The sequence below is a fragment of the Protopterus annectens genome, chromosome 5.part1 (genome assembly GCF_019279795.1).
Source record: "Protopterus annectens isolate FY-2018-M chromosome 5.part1, PAN1.0, whole genome shotgun sequence".
Taxonomy (NCBI): Eukaryota; Metazoa; Chordata; order Ceratodontiformes; family Protopteridae; genus Protopterus; species Protopterus annectens.
The window spans coordinates 357,813,062-357,831,545 of NC_056736.1; the positions used below are offsets into that span (position 1 = coordinate 357,813,062).

General features: G+C 37.5%; 1 protein-coding gene across 1 annotated transcript in view; it reads left to right on the forward strand.

Moving 5' to 3' along the window:
• Positions 1 to 18,484, forward strand: part of PDE2A (phosphodiesterase 2A) — a 1,720,394-nt gene that overhangs the window by 1,540,808 nt on the left and 161,102 nt on the right. The window contains exons 23-24 of the mRNA XM_044072778.1: positions 10,089 to 10,211; positions 17,088 to 17,175. Coding sequence (XP_043928713.1) covers positions 10,089 to 10,211; positions 17,088 to 17,175 — 211 coding nt within the window. The remainder of the gene's footprint in view (positions 1 to 10,088; positions 10,212 to 17,087; positions 17,176 to 18,484) is intronic.

The window sequence follows — 18,484 nt, forward strand, 5'->3', positions numbered from 1 at the left end:
AGTCCACCCCCTGTACAGATGACCTTCATACATGGTTTATTTATCACTGCAGAGACATCATAACCTCAATGAAACACATTTATATCCAATGTATTACATTTAATATTATGTCTAATATCTGAAAAAATGTCATTGTGAAACCTCTTCTTATGAAACCCAGTCCTTCCAATCCCTCAGACTTCCTATCCATTTCTACCCTCCCTCCCCTAGAATGGATTCTGGAAAAATTACTTTATTTGCAACTCACTCAATACATTGACCATTACCACTTTCTCTCTCAAAATCATCATGGCTTTTGGTCTGACTACTATCTGCAGCTATCTAGACACTCACTACCAACATTCATCTTGGCATGGGCAAAGACCTGATTAATGCAGCCATTTTTATCAACCTCACCAGAGATCTTGTTGATCATCATTTCTCCTAGGCCAACTCACTGAGATAAACATTAACAAAGACACAATGCCCTGGTTTAAAAACTAGCGCTCTAACATCACTTCTCACAGAATTTCAACTCACCAAACTCTCTGTCAATCCCTCTACAGACGGGGTCCCCTAAGAATGCATCCTAGTTGTTGTTTGTCTTTTCGGCTTTTCCCAGTTAGGGGTCGCCACAGCGGAACTCCGGTCCGCTAATGATTGGCAGTAGATTTTTTTATGGTGCCAAGTTACCAGCCCGATGCCCAACCTTCAGCGAAGGCACACCCATTTACGCATGTCTTTTGGAGGCCACTCGACCGTGGGGAGGACATGCAGACTCCACACAGAAGGCAGTCCAGCCAAGAATCGAACAGGAGAACCTCTTGCTGTGAGGCAACAATGCTACCACTGTACCACCATGGCTAAGAATGCATCCTAGTAACCCTCCTTTTTTTTCAGACACCAAACTCCCTCTTGACTTACCCCCATCTTTCTCTCCTGCATTATACTGATGACATATTACTATTCCTCTCCAACTATTCTCTCACCTCTCTAGAACTCAAACTTCTAGCTGATTTTGATGGCCTTATTCAATGGGTCAATGATAAAAAGTATTGCTTAACTCCTGTAAAACACAAAATAATGCTTTTAGTACTAGGCACAAGCTTACATCTATCTCTATACCTCTACAAATCCTCGATCATCTGGGTGACACCATTGAGAATACCAATACATTCAAATACCTAGGATGGATAGCTTCCAAAATTTCCATCTCCACTTAGACTGCACAGACAAAAAATATCTTCTATTCTGGGCTAATATGCTCTCCCCTTCTCTTTACAGACTCTATAGGAATGCCATAGGTAAAAATATCTTACTGGGTCAGCTAGAAAATGGTCTGCCTGTGATGGCTGTATCCTCTAAAATAAATGCATCCACCATTCAAGCCATCTCAAACACCATATGCAAATTCATTACTGTCTCCCCATGAAGTGAACCCCTGAAAAAAGCTACATGGCTACCTGTGAAGCAATGTGCTGACCTTCTACCTACCCCTCAGCTGCTTAAATCTATCAGGGATGAGATCATCCTCTCACTAGCCTCCAGACAATTCAGAGATGCTCCATCATAAGCCCTTAGAAGTCTTAACCACTCAGGTCCTCTCCTCCAAACCCCCCAAACTGGGCTTCAGAGCACAAACCATGCTTTCTCAGTCCTTAGTCCCAAACTGTGTGAATCGCCCTTCTTTTCTTAAAGATCATTCCTCTTACCCCATTTTCCACTCAGAAATAAAATTACATTACAAGACTCAAGGAAAATGCAACTGCTCCCTCCATATCTCTCTCTCTCTCTCTCTCTCTCTCTCTCTCTCTCTCTCCCTGTTATAAATCTTAACCTCTTACTACCCTACTTCCCTCTATATACTTTGTTCTTTCTTTACTTGTCATTGTGATTCTCTCGGCACTCTTTTGCTGATATTCACTGTATATATAATGCATGTAAATATTGTGCTTTGTCAGGCACTCTGTATATGTCATGCATCTATTGTCTTTGTACCCTCAAGCCAATCAACATATTGCATTTTGTCATTTACTCTCTATATAGTCTTCTATCTATTGTGTTCAACCCTGCACTAACAGTAAAACAGGTCCGGTAGGATCAGTGCTCTACATTGATTAACAAACTGAAATTACATTAAATAAAATAAATTGTCACAAACAAATTTGAATTATCATGTGACTTTTTAATGTATAACTTGTGTATTTTATGGCAATTGCTCATTCAGTGGATGATTGCTAGGTGAGTCAGGTTAAGAAGTCTTTTTCTCTGACTCTGATTAGTTATCCTCATTGGATTCTGAAACTGAAAAATTATTCTTCCAAATCTGGTTCTCCACCAGAAGATGTTTCCTTTATGTAAACATCAGATTTCATGGGAGATTGTTTGGGTAGGCCTATAGGTGAGTGGTTTATGGGACTGTTTGGGTAGGCCTATAGGTGGGCAGTTTATGGCAGTTCACCATTCTTGTAGAGAGGGTGCTTGTGGTTCCACTTAGCCAACTTGCTGCTATGCAACTTGACGGTTGCACATAACCAGTGACCTTAGGTCCAGGGGATATGTGATTGATGATCTCAAGACAGTGACATTGGTCCTCATGGGGGTATGTGGGAGCTCACACATATCAGGGTGAACAAGTAAGCTGCACACATCAGCCACCACAGAATGGGTTAAGGCCAAAGAGAAACATCCCTCACACCTGCCCATATGAAGGCTGTGCCACACATTACTCTTATCATGGTGATGAAAGTGAATGGAAAATGACAGTGGCTCAAGAATTATCAAGCACATAGATCAAAAAAAGGAAATTAAAAAAAGGTCAGTAGAAAATACAAGAAATTTTCTCTGACTCTTTCAACATCAAAACTTTTATTTGTTATTATTTTAGATTTGCTACTAATGAAAGTCTTTCCAACTCAGGGCAGACAAGTAGAAATCCATTCAGTTCCTCTACAATTTTCTTATTAACAAGCCATTATAGCAAGAGAATTTTCTGAGAGTAGTGAAGTATGAGCCTTTTTTGCATTTTCTGACCCCTTTAATCTCAGAAACATTTAGACGCTTCTGCTGAGCTTTGCAGTTTGATGAATCTTATCACAAAAGTTATTACCATGGGATTCCTATTGTGGGTAGACCTTACATATATATGAATGATGTCCACTACCCCACTTCAGCAAAAATAAGTCCATGGCAGATGGTCTCATCCAGACAAATCTCTTCCTATTAACTTGAAGGAGATGAAAGTAATATATCCAACTGTAGCATCCTTGCAGTACACATCAGACTGACACAGGATCTACTACAGTAAAGTGGTACCTAAACAAACTAGGAGGAAATGAACATTTGCATGTTTGCAAGAAGGTAATTTATATTTTGGTACAGGTGATGCACGTCATGTTTCAGATTTGCAAAACAAATTGTCAGATGTTTTAACAGAAAAAAACAACTCATGGTTCACAAATTGAAACTGAGTCAAAGAATTTTTCAACAAACTGTATTGATGTGGGGTTCTTCCAGAAGTGGATTTACTGTTTCACCACAGCAATCATATCAATGCTTTTTGCTCCCTTAAGTCTCTTGAGATACTTTGGAAGAGAGATAATTTTCCTTTGAATAGCCTCAGATCTTGATGAATGTATCCCACTCAGTTTCCTTAATTCAGAAACTTCTTTTACAAGTCAAAACAAAAGAAGGGCAACCATTCCCTGTTACATTGGGCAACTTTGGCAATCATTGCTGATGAACCTGATTACCTTCCATCAAGGTCTTTACTTCTACAGAAGTAAATCGTAAACAAAAACCAAAGTGGAATGAACAACTCTTCAAGGACCAACGTGATTATAAAAGCAAAGCAAATATGATGAGTCGAACACAGCTGAAAGATCACTCTTTTTAAAGGGAACTCAAAAACAAGCAGCAACGTAAAATGAATAAATGATTTATTTATAAAACGAGTTAGCGCTTTCACCTAATAAGGCTTCTTCAGACTCAGGCAGCAAACTCAATTAAAACCACAAATAAATAGCCAAAAGGGCGGGAAATTGAGAATTATAAATTAAAAAGATACAACAAGATATCAAATATTAATGAATCTAGTTAGTCATTGAATATAACAATACTAGAGCACATGAATTGAAACGACTATCTTATGAATTAAGCTACAAGTCCTAGACATTGTTATACAGCTTGTATTAAAACATAAAACTAGTCATATTCATGATCATAAAAAACAACAACATTCATATATAAGTTCTAAGTTTTCTCATTTTTAAAAAAGGTTTAACAGAAAACATGGTGTTAAGCCCAGGTTTCATATCTGAACGTAGTTTCAATATCCAGATGTTTTCCTTACTCTCCGTATAATTTTTAATGTCCCCTCCTCTGATGTTTGGATGCACCTGTTCTATTATTCTAAACTTGAATGTATGTGTATTGCCAAACTCCATGATATGCCTAGCCAAGGCGTTGGTCTTGTGGGCCATCCTGATACTGTACAAATGCTCTCGTATACGATTTTTCAGGCGTCTGTTAGTCTTCCCAACATAAAACGACTCACAAGCCTGGCATGTAGCTAAGTAGATCACATTCATGGTGAGGCAGTCACCATGAAGCTTGAAGTTATAATTATACCTAGTAACAGGATGTATAAATACATTGTTCAAATCAATGTACATACAAAAATATATAAAAAAAAAAAAAATTATACGGAGAGTAGGGAAAACATCTGGATATTGAAACTACGTTCAGATATGAAACCTGGGCTTAACACCATGTTTTCTGTTAAACCTTTTTTAAAAATGAGAAAACTTAGAACTTATATATGAATGTTGTTGTTTTTTATGATCATGAATATGACTAGTTTTATGTTTTAATACAAGCTGTATAACAATGTTGAGGACTTGTAGCTTAATTCATAAGATAGTCGTTTCAATTCATGTGCTCTAGTATTGTTATATTCAATGACTAACTAGATTCATTAATATTTGATATCTTGTTGTATCTTTTTAATTTATAATTCTCAATTTCCCGCCCTTTTGGCTATTTATTTGTGGTTTTAATTGAGTTTGCTGCCTGAGTCTGAAGAAGCCTTATTAGGTGAAAGCGCTAACTCGTTTTATAAATAAATCATTTATTCATTTTATGTTGCTGCTTGTTTTTGAGTTCCCTTTAAAAAGAGTGATCTTTCAGCTGTGTTCGACTCATCATATTTGCTGCACTTCTACAGAAGTACTTGCTAACCATGCAAGAGGCTAAAGTTCTACATCATAGACTCAAAACTCTGAATTTATTACGGAGAGTAAAAGTTTGATTCTTCACAGTAACTTCTTTTGAATAAAAAAGATAAATAATTTAGTGGAAGATAAAAGGCCAAATGGAAGGAAGTCTTTCATACGGAAATGGAAGAAATGTTTTTCCTACACTAGGTCAAGATATTTGAGTCATCTAACTCTCCAATATCATTTTTCTAGATTATCTATAATCCTTATCTAACTATATATTTTTTTACATTAATTAAAGTTCATATTTGGCCAGCCTTCCTAAAGTCTTACAGATAGCAGATCATCATTCTGTCAAGGCCTATCTTAAAATCATGGATAATATTCCTTTGTTGACATTAAAACCTTATGTTGAAGAAGTAAGCACAGCTACTTTTGAACCAGTAGATTCAGCTGTTAAGGTATCTATCATGGAAAGTATTTTTTTTTCTGTTTGCTGCTGCTTCTGACTGGAATATCTCAGAGTTGCATGCTGTAATGTATAACCCACCTTACTGGGTGTTCCCCAGTGAAAATATGTCATCGAAGATAATTTCACTTTTCATGATAAAAGAAATATTTCTGGTGTCAGTCAATCAATTTACCAATGAGTCTTTTTTCCAACTGCTGAAATGAAGGAGTAAGCCATTTGCACAAAGAGATTTTAACAGACAACTGACATAGTATATACAAATGATAATAATTTCAGGAGAACTGATCAATTATGTACATCTTTCAAAACAAGTAAAGAAGGCCTACCAGGCACAAAAAAAAATCACTTTCTAAATGATCTCACCATAGTGCTTTATGTTGTGACAAATACATTTTATAGTAAAGGCTCATTTCCCTAGGGCAACAACTACATCATTAGCATAGATGAGAGTTTATTCTAGAAAGATCTTTTGGTATCTGCTACACAACGTCCTGTTCACAGCTTCTCAATACATGACAAGCTGAAGGCATACTCTACAAGTAGGATATGGTTAGGCATGGCTGTCATTCATGGGATCTGTAAGTGTTCCCCTCCCTTTGGTATAATAAAGCTGCATAAAAATCTACTGAAATGTCATTTACAGTGACCTTCTGGTTAGAAGATCATACAGTTATGTATGACTACTTAGCATAACAGTGGATATTTGGGGAAATGTCTCTATAGCCATAAAACAACCACCTATACATCCACCTAATAAAAGGTGCACTTACTTTCCTTATTTATCTATTATATTGTTACACAGTTGCAATCATTTTGCTATATTCATGGTTAGTTATTTAAAAGGAATAGCTGCAACTGTCACAAATCAATAAAGATCATATCTTCTGTAAGAATGGAAGAAAATTCCTAGCAAGGCTTATTCCATATGGAGGGCTTTAGCACAACTGTTGTTGTCTGTCTTTCGACCTTTCCCGATAAGGGGTCACCACAGCGGAACTCCGGTCCACTAATGATTGGCAGTAGATTTTTACGAAATGCAGAGGTGCCAGCTCAATGCCTAACCTTCAACGAAGGCACGCCCATTTATGCATGCATATCTTTCGAACACTACCCAACCGTGGGGAGGACATGCAGACTCCACACAGAAGGCACTCCCAAGCCCAGCCAAAAATCAAATGGGAGAACCTCTTGCTGTGAGGTAACAATGCTACCACTGTGCCACTGCAGCTAAGGTTCACAAAATATTGACTTGAATCTACTATTTGTTTTCATAGGGACTGAAGCACAACTGATGAAATTTCTTTCCAGGAATGAAAACATATCACTAGGTAGGTCCTAAATGTTAGGATTTACTGTTACAGTTATTTTTCCTTGATTACCTACTGTTTTAAGTATCTCTTCCTATCTTCAGGGAATAATTCTGACAAAGACTACTCTCTGTTTGTAAAATACACCTGTTTGCTATCATTGCCCCCCACATTAATTGACTTTTCTCCAAACTTATTATAATTACTACCTTTTCAACTGACCTCCTTGTTAGTGTCATCCTCACTAATAACATCTATCATAGCTGCGTACCAATAATAATTATAGAAATAAATTGTCATCCAGTTAGTCCATAAGGAAGCTCAGAAGATGGTGCATAACTTCTAACAAGTCTTTAGCCTCCACCCTTATACAAAGTTCTAAGAAATCCTCCAACAGTTAATAAACTTTCTGAACTTCCACCACTTTTAACTGACTTCCTCAGGAAAGGACTTGGTGTTGAAACTGCAAATGTAAAACTTTCTGGTTCTAGACATCTGAATACAAATAACAAATATGGAAATGGCAATTATGTTTTTCCCCCTTGACTGATCAATGACATTGACAAGATTTGTCAGTATGAGTGTTTAAAATATTCCTGCAGTACTCTGAGCTAAATGGATAACTTTGCACACTTCAGACCTCAGTGCCTAAACTTATGATACTGTTCTTTAGATTTGTCTCTATTTGTCAGACATACATCACTTTAGTGCTCTATTCTTTATCTACATGTGGTCATTTGTGTGTTGCCCAGTATGATGATGTCATAATTACATTTCACTGCTGCACTCTTGAATTCTCAGTATAATATTAACCTCGTAAGGGACTACTTTCCTTTTCTGGACCTTTGATTAAAAAAGAAAGTCTCTTATAATCTAAAATGCAAACAAGCTTTTTGGTGGTCATACATGTCACCTTCATTAGTCATTGCCATTTAAGGTGACAACCGAGGTTAAATATCTGAAGGGTCACTTCCTCCTGTTCCCCTCCTAGACCTTATGTGAAAACATTTCCTTAGTCACAATTAAAAAATAAGAAGAAAATGAGTACTCTCTGGTGAATTAACCACTGCCATTTCCTTGGCTATTCCCTTTCTTGGAGGCCATTTGCTATCATCAGAAAAGCTAAAAAGGACTTGAGAAGCCTATGGTAGTATACCACAAAGTAGTCTGATTTGCAGCCATTACTGTGTTCTTTTCTCTGCATTAACCAGAATCATAGCATTATCTGAAATACATGCGAATCAATATTATCCTCAGACTGCATCATCCACCATTTTGTACATTCACATGCTCATACACCTTGTGATTTCTATCATCTAATTGTACACTGTCAGGACCTCCTCTTTTTTAGGTTTAATTTACATATGTCTCATCTTACATTTAAAAGGACATATTTATAATTACCTTTGTAAACACATATTTTTTTTACCTTTAGTCGTTTTTTTTGCTAATGTATTCTTTCTGTTTTAAGTTAGAAATTTCTCGTTCTATTTTTACATTTTTATTTGTTCTAACGTAGGAGTGGCTGAGAATGTCTGCTTTTTTTGAAAATAAATCTTGCTAATCTGTTGTTCACCTGAGTTACTTTCAGCGAAGCCTGATCAGCTGAGTCAGACTCAATGAATGGGCAAGGCAATGACCAACATTTAACTTGCCCTGTGGTTCAATGACATTCTAGTCAATTATACTAAGTGGGGGCAGGAGCAAGAATATGAATGCGCTTTCCAACTCCTTATAAAAGGAATCAGTAATTGTAGTTTCATCAGCCAATTGGCTATTAATGTGTCTGAGGAACTGCTGAAGAACGGTTCAATTTAAAGTACTATATCATACTTTTAGACTATATATTAGCTTCCATGCACGTCAGTAATATCCTGATGAAATATAACAAGGAAAAAATTTGACTATTTACTGGAGTTATTTTTCCTTGTCTGATGGATAATGTTGCTATGAAAGACATTGTTACCATTGTGCTAAAAAAATATTATTTTTTCCCTGACAATTTATATCCTAACCACCATGACATCCAGTTAGTGAAAATCCTGTCAGTGATTTTTGCATCCTTCTTATAGTGAATGGTAAAGTAGTATAAATGCAACACTGGAATAACATAACAATAAGACAATTTTCTGGCCACTATAATAATCTAAGCATATTCCTAAAATCACTGCACAGTTCGTCTCTATCTACTGCTTGCAGTGTGCACATATGCTATTTTTTTAATTACTGATACACATGTATATATTTAATATAACCGTTGTTGTATTAAATAGGATGCACCTAGCTACAGATGCTTAAATGAGGATGATACAAGTGCCCAAGTTAAAGCTTGTCTTGTCTGTCGATTATTATTAACTGTGCTGGGAAGGATCTGTAATGGTAAGCAATGCTGCTTTTCTGTCATATGAGAAATGTCTATCTAATACAATGCATACATGTGGATTTTGTCTTATACCATCTGAAATTAAATTCTTTTAAATAAACATCCATGTAGTCTGTTGTTATGCTGTATGAAGTTCGGCTGAACCTGAAAGTGGGCTCTGACAGTGACTCATTTGACCTGTCAATAGAATAAATGAAAACAAAAATAGAAAATGCAAGCAACCAGTGACTACAAGATTTGAATTACAAAAAAGAAAACTATGCTGATAACAAGGCTCTTTCCTGTTCTATTATCAGTATATTTTGCTCATGTGCTTGCAGAATGGAGAAGCACAAGAGGTTAAGTAGCTTAATACGATCAGCAGTGCTATTTAATCATTAAGGTAATACAATGTAACTGGGCTTTATCCTAAATTACTGAGCATGCACATTAAAGAAATATGACCCAATCCTTTAACCAGAAACTACCTGTCTGAGAGACTTCACATTTAGATATGTAATGATTCTTAACACAGTTAAAAACAAATAAATACATATTACAGTCAATATAACTTTCTTTGCTTATCTAATATGAGCTAATTCTTTCTGTGTCCATACTCTATTTCATTAGTATTACATCCTGTAGACTTCAAGATTAGTATTCGCACTGTTTTTGTAAATAAGTGTATCCTTCAAAAATGCCAACGCAAGAATCCTGTCAGCATTGTGTTTGTTTTTATCTTTTCTGAACAGGTTTTGCCTCATGGTGAAGAAGGGCTACAGAGATCCTCCTTATCACAACTGGACACATGCCTTCTCTGTGTCACATTTCTGTTACCTTCTCGACAAGAACTTGGAGCTGTCAAAGTATCTTGAGTAAGTATTAAACATCTGATATATTTTCAGTAACTTTCACTTAACTGTAGCCTTTTTTTTATTAACATTATTTGAAAATCTGCAAGTTGGGGCCAGGGAACATGACAGTTTTTAGAATAAGACTAAAACTTTGCTTCTTGCATGCACTAACACATTGTATGTAAAACTTACTTGTATGACCTCAGTAGCATTTGCTTTACAACAGTGGTACTCCTCTGCAGAGTCTGTGAGTGGACATGGATAATGGTACTAAAAGTATTATTCAGAGAACGATAATCAGAAAATGGGCTCCATTCTGCAGACCTAGGTTTGACTACCAACGTCTCCATCACTATAGATTAGAAATCACTTAACAACACAATGCTAATGCTTTGCCACTGTAATATAATTATTCTTCCAACATGCTCCCTATTAATGTTAGGGGTGTCCTTCTTTTCTATACTATTGTGCATAAATTTCTGTTTCTAAGTTTCTGCTACCTCTCACACACACAACTTTTCCACCCAGGGATACTAACTACCCACACTGAAGAAGTAAAATACCATGTTCCTAAGCACCCTGGAGAATATTAGGGTCCAACCTAACACTCTCATACTGGGCGACTTCAACTACCCCTCCATTAACTGGGAAAACTACTCATGTACCAATACACTTGCCCAACATTTCCTGGAATTCATTAATTCCAATGCCCTGGACCAGCTCGTTCTTACCCTCACTAGAGGTAGCAACATCCTTGACCTGGTCATTACCAACATGAGCGACCGTTGCTCTATACCAATAGTCAACTCCTCCCTGGTTAGATCCAACCACAAACAAATCACCTTGGAAATCCACCCCCCCCCCGCAAAGGTAACCACCATGAAAAACTTCTCCAAAGCTAACTTTGGGCTCCTAAAAACAGAGGTGGCTAACTTCACAACACCCAAGCAATTGGAGAACAGCTGCATGACCACCAAATCATACACTAATGCCCTGTACGAACACGTACACAAATGATCTCGCCATACCCAATACTACCAAGATGCTCTCCTCCAAATAAAGGAAGCAAATCTGGTGGTCCCCTGCCATAAACAAACTCTACAACAGAAGAAGGAAACTGATGCAGAATAAAGTGAAGTCCCAAGACTGGCAAAACTCCTTTATCAGCCTCGACAAAAAGTTGAGATCCCTCATCAAATCCTCTAAAGCTAGCTATGAAAACAGAATTGCAGCAGATAGTAAAGACAACCACAAGGCCTTCTTTAGTTATGTAAAGAATCTCCATGGCAATACCCAGATTTGCTCGGAGCTTTTGCAGAATGGCACCACCTATACCAGTTCAACAGATGTCACCAATATACTGGCAGACAGATTCAGTGCCAGCTTTACCCCTCCCCCCCCAAAAGGACCAATCACAATACCAGTAGATTGCCTGGCACCCAGTATTACTGATGCACAGGTTAAAACAGCACTGTCCAAGGCCAAGAATACAGCTTCTATGGGACCCGACAATTTCCCTGGCTGTGTTCTACGTGAACTACAGAGTGAACTGGCACCTCACCTGTGTGCCCTGTTCAATCACAGCCTCACCTCAGGCTTTGTCCCTACTGAATGGTGCACTGCTACAGTCATCCCTCTCCACAAAGGAGGAGTGACTACAGACCCTGGGAACTATCGCCTCATTAACCTGACAAGTCTGATATGCAAAGCTATGGAACGTATCATCATGGACCTAATAAACAAGGATATAGGGAATCTCCAAACTCTGGATCCCACACAGTTTGGTTTTGTGAAGGGTAGAACATCCTTGCTCAACCTGGTCAACTTCTTTGAGTCAGTCACCAGAGCTATGGATGAAGGCAAGGTGGTTCATACATCCTACCTTGATCTGGCAAAGGTCTTTGATCCATTCCTCACTCAGGAATCATAGAAAAACTCACTAAGCTAGGCATGAACCCCTATATCACTAGGTGGGTTGCAAACTGGCTCACAGATAGAACCCACAGTGTGAAAGTAGCTGACTCCAAGTCAGACTGCTGACCAGTCATGAGTGGAGTCCTACAGGGTTCAGTCCTGGGTCCTCTCCTGTTTGGTATCTACTTCTCTGAAGTCCAGGCCAGCACTAATGGACTCTGGCTGACAAAGTTCACAGATTATTGCAAATTGGGAGCCATAACTAACTCCCCAAGTGATGTTTACATCCTACAGAAAGGCCTAACTGAGACCAACGACTGGTGCCAGAACCATGGCCTTAAACTCAATGCCAAAAAATGTGTCATCATCCCCTTTGGGAAAAACCCAGTTCCCATGAATTACCACATCGATGGTAGTCCACTGAACACAGAAGGCATTGTAAGAGATCTGGGAACACAGGTTGACAGCAAACTATCTTTTGACCATCACATTGCCACTGTGGTCAGAAAGTCCTTCTATGTGGCACATCTCATTATTAAGGGTTTTGCATCCAGGAAGAAAGAGGTCATTGTCTCTCTCTACTCTTCCCTCATTAGGTCAATCATTGAGTACAATGCCCCATTTGGCATGTACCTCACTAGACACCTGCAACAACTGAAGAGACCACAAAAGTACCTCACAAAGAGGATCCTAGGCCTTAAACACGTCTTATATGGACAGATTAAAAAAAAACTTCAACTATTGTCTGTCTCATATCGCCTACTTAGAGGCAATCTCTGCTTGACTTACAAAGCCATGTCTAACCCAGCTCTGTTAGAAATGCTACATCTAAAGAAATCCCTCTATACCACACACTCCAGAGACCTCAACCTCATTACCACAATCAACAGAACAAGCTGGAGGGACAGATTCATAACCCAGAGACTGCCCATGCTATGGAATAGACTTCCCATACATGTCAAGCAGAACGCCTCACTGGCCCTCTTCAAGAGAAATCTTGATGAGTGGATGGGAAATAGAAAATTCACCCCGGGGATCACTCCAGTGGCTCTATGCGACAGAGGCACTGGGAACTAAGGTCGGGTGGCATGATGCCAGGGTAATCCTATAGGCTATGCTTGCAAAGGCTCCAGGGCCATTAGCCTAGTGCACACCTATGAACCTATGAACCAATGTTATCACATTGCTACCCCCTAGTTAAACTACACAGAGATACCATATATTGGCAATAATTGGTGCAGCACTCATTTGCAGCTCATGTACGTAATTGCTTTATTTTATCCTTACTGAAGACATCATTAAAGGCACACTATTTTGATATTGTTTAATGTCACTATTTCACCACTCCTGTCAAAATCCTCTTAGCAAATGGGTAATGATCAAGCCCTACTACTGACTGCACAAACTGTTGATTTTTATAAATATGTTTTGCCAAAAAATATATATATATTAATCTAAATGTATGTGACACGTGTAATACATACATACCTATGTGTGTAGGCGTCAAATATTACTAATAAAAAACAGGCACCTGTGACTTGCATGTATTATGTTGTTATGACAAGATAAAAAAATGCATAACTCAACTGTGAACAGACAAAACAGTCCTCACAGGTACAACTTTCACTATCAAACTCACTCTGAGCTAAGATTTCTATCCAAACGTTTGATCCGACATGACTACTCCTGTTTAATTTAACAAATGGTACTAGTGTTTCACTAAAATATGACAGTGTGATAAAAAAGTGTTTAGTTCAATAGAATATATAAATACTTGTAATTCTGAGAACATCACTTAGCAAAATTGTCTTATCAAGATTATCTTGTTTAAATGTACATATGGAACTGTAAAATGCTGACTAGAGTAATACTTCATAAAATGAGAAACATAACCTTGTGATCTGCTAGTGTTTTCTTAGAGATGTTTTGAGCATATTCAACTATATGATTACAATCTTGTTTATTTATAGTCTAAAGTGGGAAAAAAGGAAAGTTACTTCCATAATAAGCTGCACTTAATGCAATTTGACAAGTTAAAAGCATTGCTAAAACCACTACAAAACGATTCCAATAAAAAAAAAATCTTCTGAATTAGATATAGAAATGCATATCTATGTACAGTATATCAAGATGTGCAGTTCCTGCATTCACAGAAACGCACTTCAGCATTTCATGTGTATTAAGCTGTAGCAAACTGATTGCTAGAAATATAGCAATCAGCTTACAACAATTTAAAGAATAAGACATTGTAAATCTGTCTGTAACAAGCCAATTGCAATGACTTGAGAAGTGTTTCTCTCTCTCTCTCTCTCTCTCTCTCTCTCTCTTTCTTGAATTGACTTGAGTATAGCTAGCTGATTGGTACAAATGTAGCAATCAGCTTGCTACAGTAAAGCTAGTCTTTTTTAAGAACTAAGGAGTGGATGGAGGAATTAGAGAGGACTAGATCCTGACCAGTAGTGTCAGAGTAAGTCTGTTTTTTTTGCTCTTCACTTGGAGAGCTGAGGGGGAGGAACATTATATTGTGGACCAGCACCAGGCACTAGATTAACCAGCTATTGCTTTGCACACACACACACACACACACACACACACACACACACACACACACACACACACACACACACACACACATGCACACAATAAATAACCACACAAAAAACTGCTGCACACATGCCTTGAACATTTCCAGTTCAACTACCTGCTTGTTTTTGGGTGTCGGAAGACTCCCAAGAAGAAACACAAAGAACACAAGGAATACAGACGAAGTTCACACAAAGGCATCCCAACTAGAAACTGTGACTAATGGTTCCGCCACTGTACTTAATACAATATCCATATCTGATTTATAGGCATATGCATACACACACACACACACACACACACACACAAGGATAAACATTCACATTATCTTATTTCCTATTCTTTCTGTACTGAAAATATATATTGGATCCAGGTCTCTCAGACCTTCAGCACCCAATCCACAGTCTTATATCAAAATCATTAGGAAAAGGTTACTGAATTGCTATGACTCCATGCCTGTACTGGGGAAGTTTAAGAAAAGATGATCATGTAATTACAGTGAGATGGGGAGATGGCACTGAACTCTGTTTGTAATGGGCTGATTAGTCATCAGCTGAACTGCTGGTGACAAGGAAGGGAATAAAGGTAATGACAGGCTACGTTAAAGGAATGTTTGTTGCACTACTGTTTGTCGGTATAAAACACAATAAGTAAGGCAGATGCAGTCAGTACTGGAGACCAGGGCATATTCACTTTAGTAATCAGAGCATAACAGTTTTAGTCTGTTTTGTCTAAAATTGCTCTATAGCTCTCTTAAAATGTTAGCAAACACACATTTTAGTAATCAGGGTAAGGAGGTTGGCATAGCCAAACATTACCAGTATGTTTTATGCTGCTTCCAAGATTGCAGAACCTCAGACAAAGTATGGGATGCTTTTCCAGAAATTCCGTAGGTTATACTGCACAGGATAAGGGAATAGGTATAGTAAAACAAATCCCAGAGTTCTGTACTGACATTGGTCAGCATGAAATTATGGTCTAATGCATAACGGAAGGAAGGAATTGGGTTTGAGAGGAAGATGAGTGATACTAGAGAAGTAACTATAGATTATTTTGTATGGGTTTGGAAAGGAGCAAAGGTAAGTACATATGTAGAAGTGTAAACTGAGAGTCACAGCATATCTTCTCTGTATACTACTGATAGCACAAGACAAATCCCTTGGCATGTGTTAGACTTTTTAAATTTACTGCGTTGTCAAATTATTTTATTATTATTATTAATCTTAATCATGTTTGACCTCAAGCTTTTGCATACTTATCAATATTGGTAATTTTTTAACTCATTTTAATATGGTAGCCTCTTCACTTAATGAACCATGGTGGGATCTGTTTACTTAGCTTTATAGTTTATTTGTTGAATCAACAGGTAAAGTATTTAACAGCCTTATACAACTCTATATTTAGCATTCATAAACCTTTATATTCTGTTTGCTACATAGATCTCTGGTAACATTTGTAAAGCATATAATATTCTTTGTAAACTGTATTTTATTGTGATCCAGTTCTTTATTTATTCTATAAATTTTACTCTGTTTTTATTGTACTCAATTTATTATGTTTAAGCATTTAAATAAGTATTTTGACAATCTGACCAAGAAATTAGTATACAGTGTAGAAGAAGGCAAGGAGAAGTATGTGTGTGTGTGTGTGTGTGTGTGTGTGTGTGTGTGTGTGTGTGTGTGTGTGTGTGTGTGTGTGTGTGTGTGTGTGTGTGTATCTGAGAGATACAAAGAGAGAAAGAGAGAGAGAGAATATCAAGAAATACAATATTTCATTTAATTGTTATCTGGGGTAGAGCACTGATGTACACGGAACATTTGCAGACTCATGCCCAGCAGCAGTGTCTGGTTATTTGCTTAGAGTCACAGAGTCTGCAAATGGAGGCTGAAGGAATGAAACCCTAGAGTGCATAAAACAGCTAACTAACAGCTCACAGTCTTCACTTATTTCCAGACAATGTGATGTACAGAGCAAAAAGGTTACTGAAACAAGGGAACAGGGTACCTTAGACATTTAGGAGTTGTGTAAATGGTAACATATCTTGTTCCATAGGTAATATGCTTGAGTGATTCCTGCAATGTCCCACTCAGCTTTATTTGCAGTAGGTAATGAGAAGGTTGTTGCAAAATATTTATGAATTATGAAGTCAGTGTCAGTAATCACTGTGATAATGTTAGAACCCCTACATTCCAGCCGGGTTGCATTTCTTTCAGCACTCTAAAAATTAGATTCACCCTCTTGGATAAGCTACCTTTATTCAAAGCCTGGTTTGATGTGTAAGTCATACTTTACACCTGCTAAATGATCTGAATATCTAATTTTTGGAGCAATTACCTAATGCATTTGTATAGTATATTTTGAGAGGTCACTGACTTAACATTACATGTTTCATTTTTGCAGAGATATTGAGATTCTTGCCCTGTTTGTGTCCTGCATGTGCCATGATCTTGATCATAGAGGTACTAATAATTCATTCCAAGTGGCATCGGTAAGCACTCTTTCCTTCTATAAGCAACTACAGTGATAAACTATTCTGTTGTTATACTGCTCTGATACTTTTGTATCAGACTAACAAATGATTTATTATTATAGCAGAACAGTATGTGGAAAAGTAGTGATGTAAATGAAGAGTGAAGATGTGGGAAAATGTGATTTTTATATATGGTGTTGTAAAACGTTGCTATGTGGGTAGGCCATAGGTAGGAGTCATTTACACATGCTGTTTTCTATGGTTGGAGGCAGAATACTTTGGGGTGTTCTAAAATACTCTGCTAGTTAAACAATACCTGTCATGGCTATGAGCAGATGTATTCACATGGTGATTTGATGAATTCATTGAACTAGGTTCCTAGTAAACCTGCTACTGACGTCTGTTATGCAGGTCTATCAAAAACTTGGCTTGAGTTGCATAAGACGTTGGATATCCAGGGAAAATCACCCATTTTACAGAGTAGTTGACATTCATATTCAACAATCTAGCTTGGTGCTGATAAGTTCCTAGAACATAATAAAAGTTTGAGACTTGATCATTTGTAAACCTGTTCCACAGACACAACTGATCACGTATATAACTTGCTTAAAAGCTACCATCACTCACAAAAAAAAATGTTTTTGCAAGGAGGCAGTTTCCCATGTAATTCCCATACCCTTTTTAAATATATATACTAATACCATGGTCATACAACAGTAAGGATTGATACAGTAGTCCTGCAGTGCCTACATTAAAATGAGACCACCTGCAAGCAAGTGTTAAGTCTACACAAATGTGACTGAGCAGTTACAATGCAATCAACTTGGCCATCAATCCCAGAATGCAATCAACTTGGCCATCAATGCCATAATGCATTGTACCAGAAGTTTCTGTCTAGAATCACTTTTCTCGATGGGGAAAAAATGTACTTTTCTCAAGTTTGAAACAATCAGCCCAAATGAAGAGACGCTCAATGGCTTTTCTCCTGCCTCATATCTTTATAAGGGTGCCCTTCAGAAGTTGACTATTGGATTCCAAAGGCTCTGCTTGCTGATATCGTTTCAAGGCCTTACTTTCCTTACTTTTTAATACCAAGAGGCTGTACGTTTTCCTACAGAATATATAGCTCGGCACATAAATACACAAAATACACAAGCCTAAGAAACTTGAAATTTACATGTTTGCAGTATACAGCAGAATCTTGCTAATGTCTGACGATATGCTACATAATGTAAATAATAATATAACAAGAAAGTTTTTTTTTCAGGCAAGATTCAGATTAGATCCAAATAGTAGGGAAATTCAGAAGGTTAACAGATCCTGATAC